General features: G+C 39.3%; 1 protein-coding gene across 5 annotated transcripts in view; it reads right to left on the minus strand.

The window, feature by feature from the left end:
- Positions 1 to 642: 642 nt before the first annotated feature.
- Positions 643 to 23,071, minus strand: part of MBNL3 (muscleblind like splicing regulator 3) — a 189,079-nt gene continuing 166,650 nt past the window's right edge. For 3 of the 5 annotated variants that reach the window (XM_073599168.1, XM_073599169.1, XM_073599170.1), the window contains exons 6-9: positions 12,599 to 12,749; positions 9,705 to 9,793; positions 6,520 to 6,587; positions 643 to 865 (exon numbers count right to left, since the gene is read on the minus strand). In XM_073599168.1, coding sequence (XP_073455269.1) covers positions 853 to 865; positions 6,520 to 6,587; positions 9,705 to 9,793; positions 12,599 to 12,749 — 321 coding nt within the window. In that variant the 3' untranslated portion in view covers positions 643 to 852. The remainder of the gene's footprint in view (positions 866 to 6,519; positions 6,588 to 9,704; positions 9,794 to 12,598; positions 12,750 to 23,071) is intronic. The other 2 variants (XM_073599172.1, XM_073599171.1) reach the window with 2 other exon arrangements.

The raw sequence follows: 23,071 nt of genomic DNA on the forward strand, positions 1-23,071 counted from the left end.
AATAAGTGCTGCAGTTCATTGTACAGAACTATGATGAAGATTAAATTGAATTCATTTCCATTTACAAATCAATGGGGCTTATATAAAAGTAGTGCAAAGAGTAATAGGCAGCAATCCTTGGCACCAATCAGCTTGGAGAAGTCAGAAGAGATGTCTTGTGGTTGCTGCGGTTACTACACTTTGTACATTCCTCTTTGCATTATTACATAAAGGCAATAGTGATGATTTAAGAGGAACACAAAAATAATAATAATGGATTCACAGACATAAAACTATCATACAACTCTTTTCATAAAAATCTGATGAGCTTTTTTCAGAACCACTTTGTCTCTGTTTGGCATAATACTAAGAACATAAAAAACAACAATGCATGTTATAAATCACAATGAAGAAGATGGTCTTCAGTATACTTGGGATAATGGTACACACATAAAAATGAAATAGACTACGATGTAAACAAAAAGAACAGTTAAGATAACACTTTAAATTGTGAATCCATCAGTAATATGCAGTAAAATGAGTGTCCGCATCGTATACTCATCTAACGCGGCACATGCTGAATGGTTACATGTGTTAAAAGTAAATGTGTTACAACAGTCTAGTATATTATCCTACGTGTGTATCTGCTTTCATAGAGCAGTGTTGCCTTTTTTTATGTTTTTTTTTTTTTTTTTCATAGTGCGGTTTTCAGACATTCCCATGTAATTTATTTTTCTTTTTGGTTAACATGTAGACTGCAGCAGGCTTACTGTCGAGGTGGTAGAGGCCGCCAGTAATGGGTATTTACAGAAAGGCCATGTATAACTTCCCATGGTGAGATTCTGGTATTCCACAATTCTGCTGTTCAGAATTTCAACATGGTCTACTAGAGAGGAGAGAGAGAACAAAAAATAGGTGTTAGCAGACAGAACCCTGAGACCAATACTAGATCTCTAGATAGATTTTCTAGAAAGTATCTAACCATTAATACATTTATTTAATATCCATCAAATAATCTGCAAGCAGAATGTACTTTAAAAAGTGTCCGTCTATTAAAGAATTCTTAATTCTGACTTACTGTGTGATATAAGTACCGCTATGGTTCTCAGTTTGGTACACACATTGAATCAATTCAAATTAAAGGGCATTGGATCAATTCTATTAAAGGGTTAAAGCTGAATTCCAGGCAGATATAAAAAGCTCAGACTAATGCAGCTCTGCATTCATCAATAAATTATTAAATGTATTTATTTAAATGCAACTGGTGTTAGTACCGAATCTTACATAATATCAGCCTCTTGCAATCATTTGTACAGCAGCTTTCAGACTAGAAGAGGGAGGGGCGGAACTGAGAGCCAATCAGATGAGCTGCATGCAAATGTGTGGCAAGAAACATACCGGTAGGAAGAGCTAGCAAGTAACAGAGAAATAACCTCATTGGTTTGTTGCTGCTCTTTTATTATCCAGTTAGCAGGCTGATAGTGGAGAGAGTACACCCTGGTATTCCTTTACTGTAAATGGGATAAGTGTACCATGTAAGAGGGCTGTGTATATCTAAGGACTGAATGGACAGAAATACACATTCTTTGGCAGGTAAAACATCTTCCATATATACAGGTTTCATTATTGTACTTAGCAGTTGGCCTAGAGTTCAGCTTTTAACCAATATTTATGGGTAGACACAAATATTCACAGCAAGCAAATCAATTTACATGGCGAGAACTTCAAAATGTCTTCTTCATATTACTAGTAAGAGATGTGAAATTATCATTTACTACTTTTTGTTCTAATCAAACAGCAGGTAATTGCTGGAGTAAGGGAAAGCCTTGTTGGAGCAATTATTGCATCAAGTAGTTATTAAAATTTATAAATGTAAACCATAGGTTTAGGCACTAAATCTGACATTGAACATGTGTGATTCTTAGTTAGACTTGAATAGTGTAATTACATTTTGCAGTGTTACCATGACGACACTTCACCCCAATTGCAGCTTAAATGGTTGTAATGAAGTTTCGGGAATTTGTTTTGTAGGGCTTCTTTAAGGGTAGAACAAATGGCATATTAAATTCCTCAACCATCACAAATTAGGCGTGAGTCTTGGAGAATCTGGCCAAGGTGTCTAATTTAACCACTTGCCGACCGTCGTATGTACATATACGTCGGCAGAATGGCACGGACAGGCAAATGGGCGTATAGGTACGTCCCTTTAAATTTGCCGCCGCGCGTGACCCTGCTGTGAGCTCCGTGAGTGTGATACCTGCGATCAGCTCTCAAAGAGGAAGAGTTGTGCCTAGTGACAATGACCACAGCTCCCTGTAAATCGGGAGCGATGATCAGTGTCGTGTCACACATAGCACCTCCCCCCTACAGTTAGAATCACTCCCTAGGACACACTTAACCCCTGCAGTGCCCCCTCCTGGTTAACCCCTTCACTGCGACTCACATTTACACAGTAATCAATGCAGTTTTAATCACACTGATCGCTGTATAAAATGTGAATGGTCCCAAAATAGCGCTAAAAGTGTCCGATCTGTCCGCCATAATGTCACAGCCACGATAAAACAAAAAAAAAAAAAAAAAAAAAAAACGCTGTTCGCCTCCATTATTAGTAAAAAAAATAAATAAATAAATATGCGATAAAACTATCCCCCATTTTGTAGACGCTATAACTTTTGCGCAAACCAATCAAGTGCTTATTGCGATTTTATTTTGCCAAAAATATGTAGAATACAAAATCGGCCTAAACTGAGGAAAAAAAATGTTTTTATATATTTTTGGGGGATATTTTTAATAGCAAAAAGTAAAAAAATGCGTTTTTTTGTTTATAGCGCAAAAAATAAAAACCGCAGAGGTGATCAAATACCACCAAAAGAAAGCTCTAATTGTGGGGAAAAAAAGGACATCAATTTTGTTTGGGAGCACGACCGCGCAGTTGACAGTTAAAGCGACGCAATGCCGAATAGCAAAAAGTGCTCTGGTCTTTGGCCAGCCAAATGGTCCGGGGCTTAAGTGGTTAAGAGATCTGCACATGATGAATTAGACCCACCCATAAAACTACCGCCGTAGGCTTTAACCATTTCTTTTATATTAGGAACAACATTTTGTCACTGGAGTCTGCAGGACAGAAAAAATGTGTCTCCAAAGATTTCTCCATTGACATTTGGTGGGTATATGCGTTATGTGTCTTGCAAGAATCGTTCGAGTAACTTCATTGCTTTGAACTTTAACGTTCTTAAATTACATTTAAATCAAGCATAATATTATATACAGTATCTCACAAAAGTGAGTACACCCCTCACATTTTTGTAAATATTTTATTATATCTTTTCATGTGACAACACTGAAGAAATGACATTTTGCTACAATGTAAAGTAGTGAGTGTACAGCTTGTATAACAGTGTAAATTTGCTGCCCCCTCAAAACAACAACACAGCCATTAATGTATAAACCGCTGGCAAAAAAAGTGAGTACACCCCTAAGTGAAAATGTCCAAATTGGGCCCAAAGTGTCAATATTGTGTGGCCACCATTTTCCAGCACTACCTTAACCCACTTGGGCATGGAGTTCACCAGAGCCTCACAGGTTGCCAATGGAGTCCTCTTCCACTCCTCCATGACGACATTACAGAGCTGGTCGATGTTAGAGACCTTGCGCTCCTCCACCTTCCATTGAGGATGCCCCACAGATGCTCAATAGGGTTTAGGTCTGGAGACATGCTTGGCCAGTCCATCACCTTTACGCTCAGCTTCTTTAGCAAGGCAGTGGTGGTCTTGGAGGTGTGTTTGGAGTCGTTATGTTGGAATACTGCCCTGCGGCCCAGTGTCCAAAGGGAGGGGATCACGCTCTGCTTCAGTATGACACAGTACATGTTGGCATTCATGGTTCCCTCAATGAACTGTAGCTCCCCCAGTGCCAGCAGCACTCACGCAGCCCCAGACCATGACACTCCCACCACCATGCTTGACTGTAGGCAAGACACTTCTTTTTGTACTCTCACCTGGTTGTCGCCACACACGCTTGACACCATCTGAACCAAATAAGTTTATCTTGGTCTCATCAGACCACAGGACATGGTTCCAGTAACCCATGTCCTTAGTCTGCTTGTCTTCAGCTAACTGTTTGCGGACTTTCTTGTGCATCATCTTCAGAAGAGGCTTCCTTCTGGGACAACAGCCATGCAGACCAATTTGATGCAGTGTGCAGCGTATGGTCTGAGCATTGACAGGCTGACCTCCCACGTCTTCAACCTCTGCAGCAATGCTGGCAGCACTCATAGGTCTATTTCCCAAAGACAGCCCCTGGATATGATGCAGAGCATGTGCACTCAACTTCTTTGGTCGGCCATGGCAAGGCCTGTTCTGAGTGGAACCTGTCCTGTTTAACCGCTGTATGGTCTTGGCCATCGAGCTGCAGCTCAGTTTCAGGATCTTGGCAATCTTCTTATAGCCTAGGCCATCTTTATGTAGAGCAACAATTCTTTATTTCAGATCCTCAGAGAGTTCTTTGTCATGAGGTGCCATGTTGAACTTCCAGTGACCAGTATGAGAGAGTGAGAGCGATAACACCAAATTTAACACACCTGCTCCCCATTGACACCTTAGACCTTGTAACACTAACGAGTCACGTGACACCGGGGAGGGAAAATGGCTAATTGGGCCCAATTTGAACATTTTCACTTAGAGGTGTACTCACTTTTGTTGCCAGCGGTTTAGACATGAATGGCTGTGTGTTAAGCTATTTTGAGGGGACAGCAAATTTACACTGTTATACAAGCTGTACACTCACTACTTTACATTGTAGCAAAATGTAATTTCTTCACTGTTGTCACATGAAAAGATGTAATAAAATAATTACAAAAATGTGAGGGGTGTACTCACTTCTGTGAGATACTGTAATATATTATATATACGATTTTCCACATACGAAGTTAAAAAGAATTTGTGAGATGTCCTGGCATAAATATCTTAATTGTAACAATGCACATTATTCTCCATAGATTACACAAAATGCTTTAGGACCAAACATGGGATAGAATCTTCGAAAATTACATCTACACAGTAAAAAAATTTTAAATTCTGGATATTAAAATCTACAGATAAAAACTGATTATGACTTAAACGGTTTTAAAACAAAACATCTTGAATCTAGCAAGCATGTCTTATTTCAGTTTTTACATGGAAAGCAACACAAAGCAACATATTATGAAGGCAACATTCTGCAATGTTGTGATAAATAAAAGCGTTTAACTGTTGCAAACTTTCAGCCAATCATTGCGATGGTTAAAGCAATACAGCGCAAGTTCCTATATGCTCCCTGGTGTTCCTAATTTCATATTTTATTTAATGAGTAATGCAAACCTACCCATAAAAGACTAACAATATAAACCCAACCTTTATCCCTGCTGGCCATAGACAGAATGATTTTTCAGTTTGGGTGGTGCTTATTAAATTCTTAGAATTTGGTATAAAGGGATTAAAGGGAATGTTCACTCAATAACTGATCTCAATTTTAACTTGACACTGATAAGTTTAATTACCATAAAGCTTCCTAAAATTTGGGGAGAAACTTAAATCTAGTACACACTTTTTTTCATTCAACCCAGCCAGCTCAGCGTCAGTTGGAGCAGCTGTACCAACAATCCAACATTAGTACAGCAGTCTCCCTCACAATCTCCCCCGCTGAGCTGTTGTGTTCTCACAGGGGAGCCCCCCCCCCCCAGGACACTCCATTGGCTGAGAGCACTGATTGGAACAAGGTGGATAGAGATCAACATTTCAGTTAAAACTTTTTTTTGTGTTATATATAGTAGGGAAGCTTTAAAACCCCTATCAGATATCAGGCTATTGTCTGTTGTGCCCTGTTGGAGAGATTTCTTTCTTGGATTGGAAACGCAGCAAAAATTTTGAGAAAATCTTCGCAAAGTTAGAACTACTCCCATTTCAGACAGCTGTCATCAGAACATATGTCCCTTTTGGAGATTTCCACCAACTTTTTGTCTTGGTGAAAATGGTCACCATGACAAATAAAAGGGGTGAGGCCACAAAAAAACTTGGCAAAGGATCCATGTTTAGCTTTCACATATAAATTAAAGAGAAACTTTACCCAGTGTTGTAAAAAAATAAAAGCTTGGAGAGGTAAAGATAGTGACATTACCACCTTGCCTCTCCACTTCATCCAATTAGAGAATGCCTTCATATAATCAGAGATTGAATTCATTGAAAAAATACAAGGCTTTCTTTAAATGGCTGAAGTGCTGAGCAGACGACCCCCTTTGGGTTCTATGTAGAAGGGCAGGCTTTTGGTACTGGACCCCAAGCTGGACCATTGTAGCTATGTAATAAAACTCCAGCTTTAATGAAAGATCTGCCTGTGCATGGCCACCATAAAAAAAAAAAAAAACACTGTGTTAGTAAATATAACATGTATAAGCTAAAAGTAAAACTGATGGATAGCCTATCACTACTTATACAAGCAGGGGCAGTCATTACTTAAATATATGTTACAAAATATTTAATTTTGAGATGAAAACAAAAAACTTACTGTTCTACTGGTAACATCTGTGATACATACATGCTGTTATTCAGTTCATCTAGTGAAAATAGGGACATCTACAGTGGAAAAGATTTGAAATTAAAATCTCTTTTGCAGAGAATGCTATCTATGATTGCCTTCAAGGGTGTAACTATAGTCATAGTAGACCATGCAGCTGCTATGGGGCCCAAGCAGAAAAAGAGTAATGTCTTTGGCCCTATCACATACAGTTACGCCCCTGACTGCCTTATATGGTGGTGAGTGAAATCAGACCCGTGACCTGTAAGTCACAGCTTTCTGCTTACTGTGGGAGGTTCTGAGTAATGTGTCCAGACTAGCACTTTGAGTGGCTGGGGCATGCGTGGTTAGGTCACCTGTTCAATGAAGGATAATTGGAGACAAAGTGGGGTCTATTTGCTAAGGCAGTTCATGCTTCATCTGCTCATTCTGCCATCTGTCTCACAACATAGTAAATCATTTGTTCATAGTGTGCTGTAATATTTTTATTTTATTACAGAGGTGCCATTGCATGCATGATTACAGTTTGCTATATACACTAGATTACCAAAAGTATTGGGATGCCTGCCTTTACACGCACATGCACTTTAATGGCATCCCAGTCTTAGTCTGTAGGGTTCAATATGGAGTTGGCCCACCTTTTGCAGCTATAACAGCTTCAACTCTTCTGGGAAGGCTGTCCGCAAGGTTTAGGAGTATGTCTATGGGAATGTTTGACCATTCTTCTAGAAGCACATTTGTGAGGTCAGGCCCTGATGTGGACAAGAAGGTCTGGCTCGCAGTCTCTGCTCAAATTCATCCCAAAGATGATCTATTATCAGGTTGTCAGCACTCTGTTCAGGCCAGTTAAGTTCCTTCACCCCAAACTCGCTCATCCATGTCTTTATGGACCTTGCTGTGTGCACTGGTCCAAATAATTTGGTGGAGGGGGGATTATGGTGTGCGGTTGTTTTTCAGGGGTTGGGCTTGGCCCCTTAGTTCCAGTGAAGAGAACTCTTAAGGCGTCAGCATTACAAGACATTTTGGACAATTTCATGCTCCCAACTTTGTGGGAATAGTTTGGAGATGACCCCTTCCTGTTCCAACATGACTGCACACCAGTGCATGAAGCAAGGTCCATAAAGACATGGATGAGCGAGTTTGGGGTGGAGGAGCTTGACTGACCTGCACAGAGTCCTGTCCTCAACCTGATAGAATACCTTTGGGATGGATTAAAGTGAAGACTACGAGCCAGACCTTCTCGTCCACATAAGTGCCTGACCTCACAAATGCACTTCTGGAAGAATGGTCAAACGCTCCCATAGACACAATCCTAAACCTTGTGGAGAGCCTTCCCAGATGAGTTGAGGCTGTTATAGCTGAAAAGGGTGGACCAACTTAATATTGAACCCTACAGACTAAGACTGGGATGCCATCAAAGTTCATGTGCGTATAAAGGCAGGCGCCCCAATACTTTTTGTAATATAGTGTATATCAAATTATATATAAATATTTTTAAAGGAAACCTGTAGTGAAGGCTGCAATAGCTGACCTCACCTGCATGCTTGCTTCAGATCACCGTCTGAAGCCAGAGATGGTGAATCTACTAACATTTTCAGGTCAGAAATAGTAGCATGTCACCACAGGTTTTCAAACCGGTACCTTTACCTGCACACATTGATAATTATTCTTTGTACTGGATCCAATTTATATTAAAAGGCCACTAAACATACATTAACATATTTTTTATTAACCAATTTAACAGAGGTCTTCACAGCAAGGAAAAACATTTCACAGTTTCTGCCAATATAGTTGGACACAATAGTTTCAAACTTGATGTCAATTTTCTTTCTAGTAATCCTAAAGGAGAAAGCGACCAACTGTCAGTCTTCCTCCTTTTGCCTTCCATACCAGCTACCAGAAAAAGGTAAATAGGATTATTAATAAACCTCTATAGTCCCTAAAGGGTTAAGATTATATTTTTGTTGTCTGTCATTTGCCCAGCAATTCCAGACAATACAAAATTTGTAGATTTTTTTTTTAAATTATTATAAAAAAAAAAAAAAAAAAAAAAAACGGAAAGAAAAATTTGAACAGCTGCAAGCTGAGATGCACAATCATCATCTAATTTTCTGCATAATCATGGTTATATCTGTATATGTAGTGGTCTGTTAGCTGTTTATCAGAATTGAATTTTGAGAATGTTTTTAGGTTTAGTGGTCCTTTAATGCCAGTTTCTCTATCTGCCTTTTTTTTTCAGAACAAGTGACATCACTAAGATGTACTTTCTCACAAATCTTGTGAGAGACTACAAAATGGTTACATTCTTATCATAGGGCAAGGTACACTATAACAAACTCTCTCTACCCAGCCACAGACATGCAAAACTTCCCAGTAAGTTGTCCCTTTCTCAGGTGTCTCATTTGCCTGCTGAGGCAAAGCAAAAAGCAGAAGTCTGAAAGCTGCATCATAGAGACAACTAGGACAGCTTACACCTGTGTGAAGAGGCAACTTAACGTGAGAAAGCTCTGCAACTGATCAGAAATCCTATGTAATGTTCAGTTTCAAACTAACACAAATTGCACAAGTACACAGAATGCCAGTCTTAGCAAATAGACTCCTAATGGTAACATGCAAATCTGATATGAATTATGTTATAATGCTTGAATAATGAAAAATTGGAACAGGTTATCCTACTACTTCTTGATTTTATTGTGCTATACATTTAAATGGGAAATGCCTAATGTCTGAATGATAATATAGACATTGACTCCTATGTTGACCAACCAAACTGTAACTAGTTCTCACTGGTGTCTAATATGTTAAAATGACCCTGCTGACAGCTAAGGAGCAATAACGTTCTAATTTGCAAAATATACATCTATCTAAGCATCATGACACATTGATATGCCTGTGATCTTCAGGATCTCAGGCTTAAGTGTCTGTATATACCACAAACTTATATCCTCTCTAGGATAAATGTGGCTTTATAATTATAGCTTTCCTGTAATTAAAAAAAACACACATAGCTATATGAATTCTAATTACTAAGAATAATTAAAAATGATAATGCAACAGAAAAAAAAAAAAAAATCACACTTTGCATGTCACCTATTCTAAAGGTGCATAGAATTCTCTATTTTGTACAATATGGCAAGGATACTACATGTGAAAAAAAGCTATTTAAAGGGCCAAACCTGATTGGCTGTAGCAGCGAAGGGCACGCTGGTGGCGGGTGTTGTTGCTGCAGACACAGTGGTGGGCGTAGCACCGTGCATCATGGGTACTTTCAAGAGGGAACCATGGAAGCGACATACAGGAGGGTGGAGGGTTAATGGTAACCATAGCAACACATGGTGGATTGGAGGAGCGTGGTAGGTATCGCAGCAGCAAGCCATGTGACATCACCATGAAGGTTACACCAGGAGCAGCATGCAATCACAGTGCAAAGCAAAGACAGCATTATCAAAAAGAAAAGAAAAGAAAAAAATAAAAGAGAAAAAAAAGGGAAAAGCCAATTATAATTAAGGAAACGAAAACATTTTTAAACACAATACAGTTATAAGCACAGATATGATGTGTGTCATTCCTTACTGGGACTTTTCAAGACCGAAAATGAACAATCCTAAAGCAACAGCTCAACGTAGATCTAGCAGTCTTTACTTTCCAAAATACCTATGATATATTCTAGTCTACTATAGTGGAGATCTAAGGCAATTGTAAATTTGCACTTCTATCATAATCTTCCTGTCCATTTTAGGATTATCATACATCTGATGCTACTTTTGCTTCTGATTTATGTTAAAAAAGGACCACTTATAAAAAATGGATCAATCACATGTTGTGTCTCAAAGATCTGACAGCATGCTGGACCTCTGCATTAGGCTCTGTGTTGGTCACTCCATTCCTATATTTTACAAATGACTCCAATTCTACTAATGTATAGTCAAGGTTAAGACGTTTATCTTTACCCTTTTAACAAATTTTTTTTTTTTTTTTTTTCCCGGCAATGTCGAAATGAGTAAAACATATGTATTTATAAAGATATTACATTACCTACTCTAAAATGCGCTGTTGAGCTTTGTGAATCATGAAAATTGATGCCATGGAATTCTAAATGGCTTTTCATAAAGTGAGCTGATCTTTAAAGGTATATGAATGCAGCCAGCTTGTTTTAGAAGCTGTAAACTGACCCAGAATAAACATGCACCCCGTATGAACCCCAACTTGAATACTGGGATTAACGGAACTTGACCCAAACAGCAGTGATTTGCATACAGAAGTTATTCATAACAACCAAATCATTCAGCTTATTGAAGTGAGATAAAAAAAAAAAAAACACATTTCAATCAGATTGGTTCCCCTGGGATAATGCACCAAGCACTAGTCTTTTACCTTTATACCCAATTCTGCGTGTACCTTTTATTAAAGCAAAACATAAAAAAGCTGTGACATATGATTAATCTGGGCTTTTACATGGAAATAAAAGAGCAACTGACTGCAAAATTCAGCCATGCTAACTGCAGATGGGGAAAGGGTATGTAGCTTTGATATCAAGCTTTTCAGTTTTTATAAACTAAAAACTTCTTATGAAACACATATTGACATTTGCAGCATTGTAAATAGGAACATAATTTAACCACCTGGAGGCCACAACTAACAATGCAACCCGTGGAAGGAAAACCATCATAAAAAGGTGGGCCCAACTTTTCTGCAGGTCCACATAAACCACTAAACAAAATGTTCCTAAAAGGAAACATTCATTACAGTTTCTACCGAAATATAAGAAAACTGCAGAGCAGGTTTGGCTGTTTTTATACTAATTATAAGGATATGTTACTGGCAAAATATCCAGTGCCATATGGATATTACTAGAGTCAACGCAAGGCTCTGAAATAGTTCAAAGTGGAACTATGAGAATAACATAAAATGTAAAAGAATAAAACAAAAATTTGATGCAGTCTGCCATGTTAACATGTCAATTTTGGTTTTCCTGAGTTGCCTCTGTAACCCTTTTAATACCTGTTGACTCTGCTAGTACGTCTGACACTTTCCCACTTCCTTTAGGTAATGTTATTACCCTGTCGACAGAGCAGTCAGACTGATTTTTTGTAATCTAACTTTTATATAATCTCCAAACAAATTAAAGCCCAACTCCAGCCAACACTTTTTAGGCAGCTGCAGCAACAGGTTTCATTTTCCTCTGGAAAAAAAAAAAAAAAGGTTATGAAGTAACCCGCTCCCCCGGTGGTGTTAAATGGCCTAGCCTAGCCTTCCAACTGTTACTTTTTTGTACAGCTTGGTCTAAATGAAAAGGTAGTGGAAACTATGGACCTACTGGCTGGAGCAACAGGTAAGAAAACGATGTTACAGGGGGATTCAGAGATATAAAAAAACTAAGGCTATTAATAGACTGTTAAAGCTATTGGCAGACTACATCATATGTTATTTTAGACCACTAATAATAATGTTACACCTTGCATGTTTAACAGCAGCTGCCCCCCCCCCATAGTCCATTTAGCGATCCCAGTTACTCCTGTTGAACAGAGGCTGATACGGGTGGATAGAACACATTAATAATACAGACAGCTACTAACGGACAGTTAAAGGGAAAGAAATACCCTTAAAAAAGAAATACCTTTTTTATAATCTCCAGTCAAAACATTTTATAGAGTAGGGAGGAGTTAGGTTTGGATTGTAATTGTTATCATTGAGGAGACTGCCATGTCACTGGGAGAGAAAGGCGAAATCTTTCAAACAGGGACACCGACATAAAAATAACCCATTACAGCATGGTATGCAAGGGTTAAAATCGCTGCTCTTTGTGTCCCTGTTGGAGAGATTTTTTTTTTCGTTTTTCCTGCGCTGGTAACTGGAGAGAAAACCATACCGGTTAATATTGGAAAACCTGAAAAATGTTCTGATACTTCCCCACTCTGTTCAAAACTAAAATTGGTTTTAGCTGGAGTTCCACTTGCATGCACTAGGATTATTTGCCAAGCAGGGCTCAGATATCATCATTGTCTATGAGAGCAGATATACGACGAATGACGGTGAGAGGTTATAAAATATGCACGCTTTTACTTCTTACCTGTGGGGATAAACGCAGTTTGCTGCAACTGCATATTTGCTAGCGCCTGTTGGTAGTGGAAAACACTGGGGTTAAACATCGTGGTGGCCCCATTGCTTTTTTCAAGTGCTGGCCTCTTTGGTAAAGGTTGAAGTGCTCCAGGCTGCAGTGCCTGTGAATAGAGGAAGGAAATACAATAAAATTGGACACCAAGGAAGAACACATACTGCATGTAAAGTACAAAATCTGATACATCAGAAATCACCTGCAGTTGTATCAACTGCCAAAGACACGAAGTAAAAGCAACTGATGGCTTTAACCAGAGGAATTAAACCAAAATCACAAACATGTCTGAAGAGTATAGGAAGAAATGGACAAGATTCAGGAAACATAAGCATTTTAGACAGATAAGATTTAATGGAACAAGTCATTGTGGGCAACAGGATATTGTTAATATATTTGATTGTACAGCAAATTGGCCTGAGTCAGCTCTAATTAAAATAATATAGATAAATATTTTTTTTTCACTTGGACCATATTCACGTCTTTGTGTCAATGCACATGGGTAATTGTATATTGCACTAAGGTAGCCCACTCATTTCAAATGGGCCGTCAACACACTGCAACATAGGTATTAACACACCTTTTTTTTTTAAATGCCATACACTAAAACACCTGTGCATTGTGGTGCACCGAGGTTCTTTCAAATGAAAGAAACTACAGAGAACTGTATTTCCAGGTGCATTTTACAAAGATGCAACAGTGTGAACCTGCGCTAAATCTCACTTTTCAACAACCTCTTTGCTACCTTCCACAATCCATTTACTGTAATTTGCTGATCCTATGGTTACCATTTCTTTTTTGGTATACATCAGATCAAGCTGTTCTACCACTTTGTAATGAAACTTTTATAAAAAGGAGCCATTTGCAACTGTCAAGAACACAAAAGGCTCAGAAGAGTAAAAAACAAAACTGTACTGTAATATTTAAAACATTAAAATAAGCTAGTGTGCTTGCAGGACTACATACCAAAGACACCCTCCTGATAGAGACAGACTAACCAAGTAGCAGCATAAGAAAGAATGTATATATGTTGAGCAACTATAATGACAAAGTCCATAAGGTTTTTTTGCATGGGGATCTCTGCAAACTGTCTGCCACTGCTCATGTTGCTTTCTTTAGTGTCAAGATTGCTAGGAAACTTAAAGGTGCCCACAGATGTCCATGAGCTGTCAGATGTGCACGCACAATCCAACCATCCCTAGCCACTTGCCCACCAGGCCAATTCTGACATTTCTCTCCTACATGTAAATATCATTTTTTTTCTAGAAAATTACACAGAACCCCCAAACATTATATATGTTTATTTAGCAGAGACCTTAGAGAATACAATGGCGGTCATTGTAACTTTTTATCTCGCACTGTATTTGCGCAGCAATTTTTCAAACGTGTTTTTTTGGAAAAAAAAAACAGTTTCATGCTTTAATAAAAAAACAAAAAACAGTAAATTTAGCCCAATTTTTTTGCATAATGTGAAAGATAAAGTTGCACCGAGTAAATAGATACCCAACATGTCATGCTTTAAAATTGCACACGCTCGTGGAATGGCGCCAAACTTCAGTACTTAAAAATCCCCATTGGCGATGCTTAAAAATTTTTTACTGGTTACATGTTTTGCGTTACAGAGGAGGTCTAGGGCTAGAATTATATTATTGCTCTCGCTCTAATGTTCGCTGCAACATCTCACATGTCTCACTGGTTTCATATGTGGGCGGGGCTTACGTATGCGTTCGCTTCTGCCTGCGAGCACACATGGACAGGGGCACTTTAAATTTTTTTTTTTTTTTTTTTTTAATTTTGAATTTGCCACTTTAAAAAAAAAAAAACAAAAAAACATTTTGATCACTTTTATTCCTATTACAAGGAACGTAAACATTCCTTGTAATAGGAATATGGCATGACAGGACCTCTTTACAGTGAGATCTGGGGTCAACAAGACCCCATATCTCACCTCTAGGCTGGGAAGCCAAAAATAAATAAATTAAAAAAACGATCACGGCTTCCCAGCCGAGGCAGCACTTTTTTAATGCAGAGGCCGAGCGTAACATCGCGCCCGGCCTCCGACGATCATAGAGACTCCGGCGACCATCTGGTCCAGGCGGAAATCTCTACGGTGGACATCTGGGGCCGGCGGATCCGTTCTCCGACTCACAGATCGCAGCGGTGAAAGTCAGTAGAAACACCGGAGGGCGGTGGGAGGCATCCCCTTCCGCCTCCCATAAGAACGATCAAGCGGCTGACCCGCTGCTATGATCGTTCTTATAGTGTAGGGAATCGCCGGCTGAAAATGGCAATATCTGAATGATGCCTGTAGCTGCAGGCATCATTTAGATATACCACCACAAAGCCCAGGACTTCTTTAGACGTCCAGCTGTCAGCAAGTGGCTAGACATGATCATTGTCTAAAGGGTTGACAAGCACAAACATACAGCTCTGCTGAACATTCAAGTCCTCATTCAAGAGTGAGGAGAATAGGGGATGAGATTTGGGGGGGGGGGGGGGGGGGGTAGTTGGAAGAGCCTGCCAGTCCCAGAGGTGAACAAAATGGATCGAGATCCTCTAACCTACCCAATCAACTGGTCCTCTGACAGGGTCTGACCTGTGATAAATTGCATGTGCAGGGGAGCGGCCTTTAGGGCACGGGCTCTGAAGGTCCGGCACTGTAGGATAGGGTAGGGCCCCACTGCCGCCATTTTTTATCTATACAGTGCTGGTTTTATATAATTTACATGTGAGTGTAATTCTTTTATAATAAATTTGTCATATATATTTTATACGGGATTACACTATGTGGCCTCTTTTTGTTTTTCCCTTTTCAATATAATCATTTTTACTGAGGATATCACCCTGGAGGCTCATACGGTTCCACCTTTCATCTTTGGATCCTTCTTCCATCTTCCATCGAAGTTCAGCAGCCGTTGATGACCAAAGCTTGTTTGACCCAATCAGACGTAGGTTTCATTGGGTCCAAAGGTTCCGGTAAGCCTTCTGATTGTTGGTGGGGGTATATCTTTGAATCATCCTTTTCCTTGCCTATGGATGTGTGCAACATGCAGTCACATATATATTGAAGACCAACATCATTTTGCCTGACATATTCCTTGAGGACTATTAGGACTTTTTTGCTTTCTATGCACCCTCTATGTCCTCCTCTGTGAAGGGTGTATGGGAGAAATCCATTTTTCATATATACAACACATGGTCGTTTTTTATTTTTCATTAGCTCTACACTATTTTTGTTTTTTTGAGGTCCGGCACTGTAAGCTGAACCTTCAGAGCGCATGCGCCGGTGAGGTCATAGGATGCATGCACTCTGAATATCTCCTAAACTGTGCAAGTTTATTATAGGCTTACCTGTAGGTACAAGTGGTGTAACAGAGTTTACTACCACTTTAATGTATATTGTTACTTTTACTTTCTGGATCTGTGAGCTATGGCTATATCACGATCAACCAAAAGATTGGCTTCTTATTGAGAAGTTCAACTCAGCTTAGGTAATCTAATTGTTTAACTAATGTGGACCTTGCTTTAAAATATAAGTCCACTTTGTTGTGAATAGGGATAAGCCAGATGTTGGAGTCGAACGTTAGTTCTATTCGAACATCGGTGTTTGCCAATCTGCCGAACACCATGCGGTGTTCGCAGTAAATTCGAAAGCTGCGGAACACTGTTAAAGTCTATGGGACACCAACATGAAAAACCAAAAGTGCTAATTATAAAGGCTTATAAGCAAGTTATTGCCATAAAAAGTGTATGGGGATCCAGGTCCTGCCCCAGGGGGCATAAGTCAATGCAAAAAAGTTTTTAAAACGGACGTTTTTCAGGAGCAGTGATTTTAATAACGCTTAACCACTTCAATACAGGACACTTATACACCTTCCTGCGCAGACCAATTTTCAGCTTTCATCGCTGTCGCATTTTAAATGACAATTTCGCGGTTATACAACACTGTACCCAAACTGAATTTTTATAATTTTGTTCCCACAAATAGAGCTTTCTTTTGGTGGCAAGTTCTCTCCTTCACTGATGAGCACTGACGGGGCTGCACTGACGGGCACTGATGAGGTGGCACTCATATGCGGCACTGATGGGTACACATAGGTGGCACTGATAGGTGGCACAGATGGGCACTGAAAGGCGACACGGATGGGCACTGATAGGCAGCACAGATGGGCACTGATAGGCAGCACGGATGGGCACCGATAGGCAGCACGGATGGGCACTGATAGGCAGCACGGATGGGCACTGATAGGCAGCACGGATGGGCACTGATAGGCAGCACGGATGGGCACTGATGTACACTAATTGACGGTACGGATGGATGCCAATCAGTGCCAAACAATGCCTGCCAATCAGTGATGCCCATTGTGGGCACTGATTGGCATCCATTGTGGGCACCGATTGGCATCCCTGGTGGTCTAGGGTGGCACACCTGTTGGTGACATCCCTGGTGATCCAGTGTGGACAACCTTGGGGGGGTTGCACTGATAATCATTACAGACCCCCCCCCCCCAATCAGAGGAGCAGCCGACAGACAGACACAAGTGAGGAAAAGCCAATCAACGGATCTTCCCGTTTACACTCTGATCAGCCGTGATTGGACACGGCTGATTACGTGGTAAAGAGTCTCCCTGTCAGAGACTCTTTACCTAGATCAGTGTTGCGGTATGTCAGATTGACACACCGCAACAACGATTGCCGCTTGATATCCTTGCGACGTCAATATGACGTCCGGTCAGGATATTGAAACCACTTTGCCGCTGTAATTTTGCTATATGGCAGGCGGCAAGTGGTTAAAGTGAAACAATACAAATGAAATATTCCTTTAAATATCTTGCCTGGGGGGTGTCCTTAGTATGCCTGTAAAGTAGCGCATCTTTCCCGTGTTTAGAACACCACCACAGCAAAATTACATTTCTAAAAGGAAAATAAAAAAAATCAAATTTAAAACGGTTTGCAGCTGTAATGAAATGCCGCATCCTGGCCACATAGATAAAAATCATTGAAAAAACGGCATGGTTACCGGTCCTGGTGAGTGTTATTTGGGGTGGGGATACATATAGTGGTGACTAGGAGAGATGAGCCATTGACCACTTAGGCTCTGAGGAAAAGGGTGCGCCCTTGAAACGCGTCAGCCATTCGGGATATCATCTGATCCCCTAAACATCAGGTCTGGGTTGCAGGTGTCTTGAGACGCAGTCTCACCAATTGACAAGCCTCCTTTACATGCTCGTTTGTGAGTATAAACATTGTTTTTATGCTTTTAATAAAATTCTACCATTGGTAATGCACAAGGTCGGTGCACCCTCCTTTGTTTTAGTTTTCAAGAATACCCATTGTTCTGAGGAGGGCTGCAAGACTGCCTAAATCTGAGGAGGGCTGCAAGGCTGCCTAAATCTAAAGAGTTGGTCGCACCACTTAATTATAGACTAAGCACCCAAGCGCAGGAGATTATTATTTGTTTTACATTTACAAAACGGACATGGTTCATCTATATAGCTAAAAACAAGCAAATTGTCTTTGTCCACTGTTCAGCTATCAAGAAACACTACCCTCTGAAATACTGTATTTCGGAAAGTGTGGGGGCGAAGGGAGTGAAGTTTGATGTAGTCACACAAGGAAGGACCCTAAAGCGGCTAAAGTTTTTGGCCCTGCAGGGTCAGAATAAGTGGCAAGTTATGCTGGTTGAATCCAGTGGTGAAAGCATCTGTCTAACAGCAATCCAGTGCCAGGCTCCATGTTGTCTAGTGTAACTACTAGCTAATGAGCAACAACTGTTAATTGCTAGGAAACCTATATTTGAACAAAAAGACAAAACTGACACATCTAAATCTGGAAAATGCTGTTGGAAACCCTGCTTAAAACAATTCCTCAATGCCATCTGCTTTGCCAGCTGATCATCTCAAGTCTGCTACTAATACAATTGCCTAAAAAAAAACAAAAAAAAAAAAAAAACACACACATTCACAACTGACTCATGACCATTAAAGTGTCTGCAATTCTGGCAATCACCACACCTGTCTCTTACAGTCATCCAGCAATGTCCTATGTATACAATATCCAGCAATGCTGGACTGGTTATAGAAAAGCCTAAAGGTTTTGATAAAACCTTGAGGGAATGTAATGGACTCTTTGGGTCCTGTGCTTATTGTGGAATTCCATCCTCCGTTTGTGGCTTTTATCGTTTCTCTCGCTCTGTTTCATTTCTGTTTCACTGCCCATTCATATTGCCCCTTCCCTTGTGGTTTTCAGGGCATTGTTGACTGTTTATCTGTGATTTTTTTTTTTTTTTTACTGCGATGTTGCTCTGTACAAACATATGTGACTGTTTTAGACAGCTAAACATCAGTTAAAACACAGAAGGGTAGATTTACTAATACCGGTGCACTCAGAAATTGGTGTGCATGGTAGCCAGCTTCTAACCTCAGCTTGTTTAATTAAAAGGTTAAGTTCACCTTTGGGAACATGTTACATGTTCCACCCATTTTTAGGGTGGAACATGTTTCCCATTGCTGCAGCAACTGCTGGCTACCCACCCTTCCTGTGGCAGCAATACGGGAAGAATTTTCCTGTACTAGCTGTCACTTTTTAAAATTATCGTCCACACGCAGCTCTGTGTTGAATGAACTACAAGTTCCGACATCCTTTGCAGTTGTCGGCTTGTAGTTCTCAACTACCACAGTGCCGTGGAGCACTGTGGTAGTTCACTGATTTATTCCTGTCAGATTGTATCTGACTGCCTGTACGGGTACACAGATATATTGACAGATCTGAAGGCACCAGTGATCTGCTGATCACTGGCCCAATTCTTTACGGGCTCCAAAAGAAATAAAAAAATAAATACACTTTTTTTACCTGCAAAAAAAATTGCATTTATAATTTTTTCTAAAAAGGTGAACATATCCTTTAAGCTTTGCCAATAAAACCTAGAGGCTGATTTGTTTTAATGCAGAAGTGAGCCTGATTTTGCACTCTCAAGCTTTAGTGAATAAATCCCAGAGGGACAAATTTATAGAGGTAATGCTTAGTTTGACCATCTTTTACTGTTTATTTGCTGCACAATTACCGGTCGGGTTGTTTGACCTAGTTATAAACCACATGTACTAGATCAAGTTGCCATTTCTACAAATATAGATTTCCCATTCTTCCTTTGGATAACCAGTTTTCAGCAACATTCATAATGTAAAAAATTAAACTAACGTTACAGCTGCTGTGCTCAATCAACTTTTTGATTTTTGCTGTTCTAAGGAGGCAAATCATTTTATTGACGATTCCCCTGATGCTTCCTAAGGCCCACTAAAAATGTGTTTTAAAAATCATCAACTTCTTCCCTATGCTGACCTTTGTATGCATTTACTACACTATGGACAGCCTGCAAATGAGGATTGCAGATGAACCTAGACAACTGGATTTTCTGTGTTGGGAAAAGCGCTTGTTATCTACATCTTTGGACTCCAAAACCCTTGCCTTTGTTGGTTGTCTTTTGACCCAGGCATGTGAAATATGAAAATAGGAAGTGATACAAAGAAATAGGAGGGCAGAGTGGGACAACAATGCAGTAAGTTGAAGAGATGAATTGCCAATAACACGCACAAAGACCGCCAAAGTGGGAAAACAGAAAAGCATAAGAAGCAAAAAAAAAAGGAGACAGACTGAGATTAATGGGCTATAATATCACAAAAGCCTTGACTAAAATAGAGTACACATAGGCAATTTTTAACATTAGTTTGTAAAACAATAGTTTGACAAACATTCACAAAGCTTTCAAAAACGCTAGCCAGCTTTCAGTTATAAATTTGCCTTGTAAGTATTATTGTTTTCATCCTATTACAAATGTAAAAATTGTCAGTTTTGTTGTGTAAAAGTTTTTTTCTGTTCCTAATCTTTTTGGAATTGCTCTGACATAAGTCCAAGAAAATAAACTTATGTAAATTAAGGTATGCATACATTTAAAATGGATTTCAGTACATAAGATAGTAAAAAGTATTGGCTATCTTCTAATTCATACCCTTAAATTATAAATGAGAAAAAACTTTAATGGCTCTTGTCCCCTAGCAATGAGCCACATATCTTTTTGCAATATCTAGTCCATATTTTTGTGGAAAAGTCCAGGAATTTTGTGCTTTTCATAGATTCCAAATACTCTATATATGAAATATACCGGAAACCATGATATTCAAAGTAGACTAGTGGTGTAAATTTCAAATTGACTATATAAATGAATAAAACTGTAATCAACTGATATAGGGCTTTATGTATTCATCTGGAAGAAAAATGTCTATAGCAACCAAATCAGTAATTGAGGTTTAACTTTTTTATACAAATCTATTAGGTATCATTTTGCCTGGTTTGGGCACCTTGCTACAAAAGATGAAGCAGACTTTAGGCAATGTCTGGCTAGAACGCCTAACCTTTGTAAGACAATATGACATGACAGAGTTAAAATAAATATTGTCTTATGACTTGGTGGGTGGCTAGTCTCTGAAAATTAAGCATTTGATGGCAGAAGAGCTAGAAATAACCCTGACCATATTACATTCTAAAGGAGTATCCACTACAAAGCAATTTACAATGTTTTTTACAATTTTTTTTGCTTTATCCAGCCAGAATTGAAGTTTTGAAGTTTGAACAAAGTTTTGCTCAAAGTTTCTAGCCTAACAAGATCTGCTAAGATGTGCGACAGGACAATGCTATGTCATATTGGAAAATTGTAGTTTGAGGGCAGTTTTGCAGGCGAGACTGGATTGCAGGATCATACAAGGGTTTAGGGGTCACCTAGGGTTCTCACCCATACGGGACGGGACATGTGTCATATAGAGAAAACAAGATTATTGATTTTCTCATGGCTTGGTAAATCCTGGTTTGGGTCCTGGAATTCAGAGACTTCATGGAGGACTTGGGAAGGATCGTTGATCCAGAGTGGGAGACTTTTTGTGGGCAACCAGCTCCCACCGATTATGCAACCATGCACAATGTCTTTCAGCTTGGAATTAACTGTACTTTAGGACCCATCCTGTGCAGCAGGAGGCTCTGCCCAGGAGTCAGTACAGCTGAAAGCAACTGATGTCCGTGCATACGCACTGTAACTGAAAGCGGATAGGCATTCATTTATGGAAAAGAAATACTGAAAAACCCCTGTGGGGGTAACCCATGTGTTTTGAACTTTATTTAAATAAAAGTGGGCCAGGAAAGCCCTAAAAAGATTTTTTGCAATTGGACAGTGTCCTTAACGTGCTACAAGTGGACAGTGTCCTAATGTGCTACTTTGAACTAATCTTCCCACAAAAGGTACAAACATCCTTTTGGTTACACAATTTAGAGGCGGATACCCAATCCCCTCTCTCAAGCTTGAGTTAATATTACCACATAAAATTAAAAAAAATTGAAATTGCGCTATAGGGTAAAAAATAAACAGCTAGTGCCTCTACCCATACAAGTTGGAATAAATAGAAATAATTTATTATTTGTAATACTACCACAGTATTTGCTTTCAACTGTGAAATTTTATGCTGCTATCCCTTAGTGCAACTATAGAAGCATTTTAATGTTTTTTAAAACAAACATTTTCTAAAAACAGATCATTTTTGCTAGTTTTTGTCTCCGTATATCTGCATTTGTGCCCATACATGACATGATCCTGTGGCCCACAAACAGACCCATTACCCATTTTTACACTGATGTACTGAACATGTACAAGTCACACACTAGGGCACTTGAATTGCTTTTCCTGTGGATGGATAACACTTCAATTAAAAACTTTTCCATGATCTGTTTTCAATGCATCGTTTTTAAAACGCCCAGTTACTAATCAAAAAAAGTAAAATCAGAACGTAGGACCTGTAATAAAAACACAGAACAGCTACCTGAAAGAAAGCCAGGCACAAATGAAACTAAGAGCTGGTAGTCTGACTACTTGATTGGAGAATTAGCAAAAATTAAATTTCTGCTCCAAGACTTTATACTGCTTTTCTTTGGTGTACATACCACACCTTTCAGCAGCTAAGTGTGTTCAATAACACTTCAGCATCTCAAAGGATAAACCCACTTGTGGCCACTTGGTACATGAACAGCACATAGTGATGAGGGATAAATAAGTTATGTTATATATACAAAGGGATGCACTTCAAAAAGAGGAGTAGTTGTTGGCATGAGTTAAAGCAATGCAAAACTAAAACCATTACAGGGGTGAAAATCTGGTTTGCAGCTCAATGATTCAAAACAGATTAGGCTGTAAGTATATTGCAAATTTAATTATGGTGCACATGTAGCCATGTAACATAGAACTTTAAATATATGTATGTATGTATATACATACATACACACATGCAAGATTACAGTCAACATTAAAGCTCAACTTCAGGCAAAACATTGTTTGAACAGTGAGGAAGGTTTATAACTGTTGGGTTGACATATTATATTACCTGTAAACTATTT

The sequence above is a fragment of the Aquarana catesbeiana genome, linkage group LG09 (genome assembly GCF_042186555.1).
Source record: "Aquarana catesbeiana isolate 2022-GZ linkage group LG09, ASM4218655v1, whole genome shotgun sequence".
In the NCBI taxonomy this organism is placed as follows: Eukaryota; Metazoa; Chordata; class Amphibia; order Anura; family Ranidae; genus Aquarana; species Aquarana catesbeiana.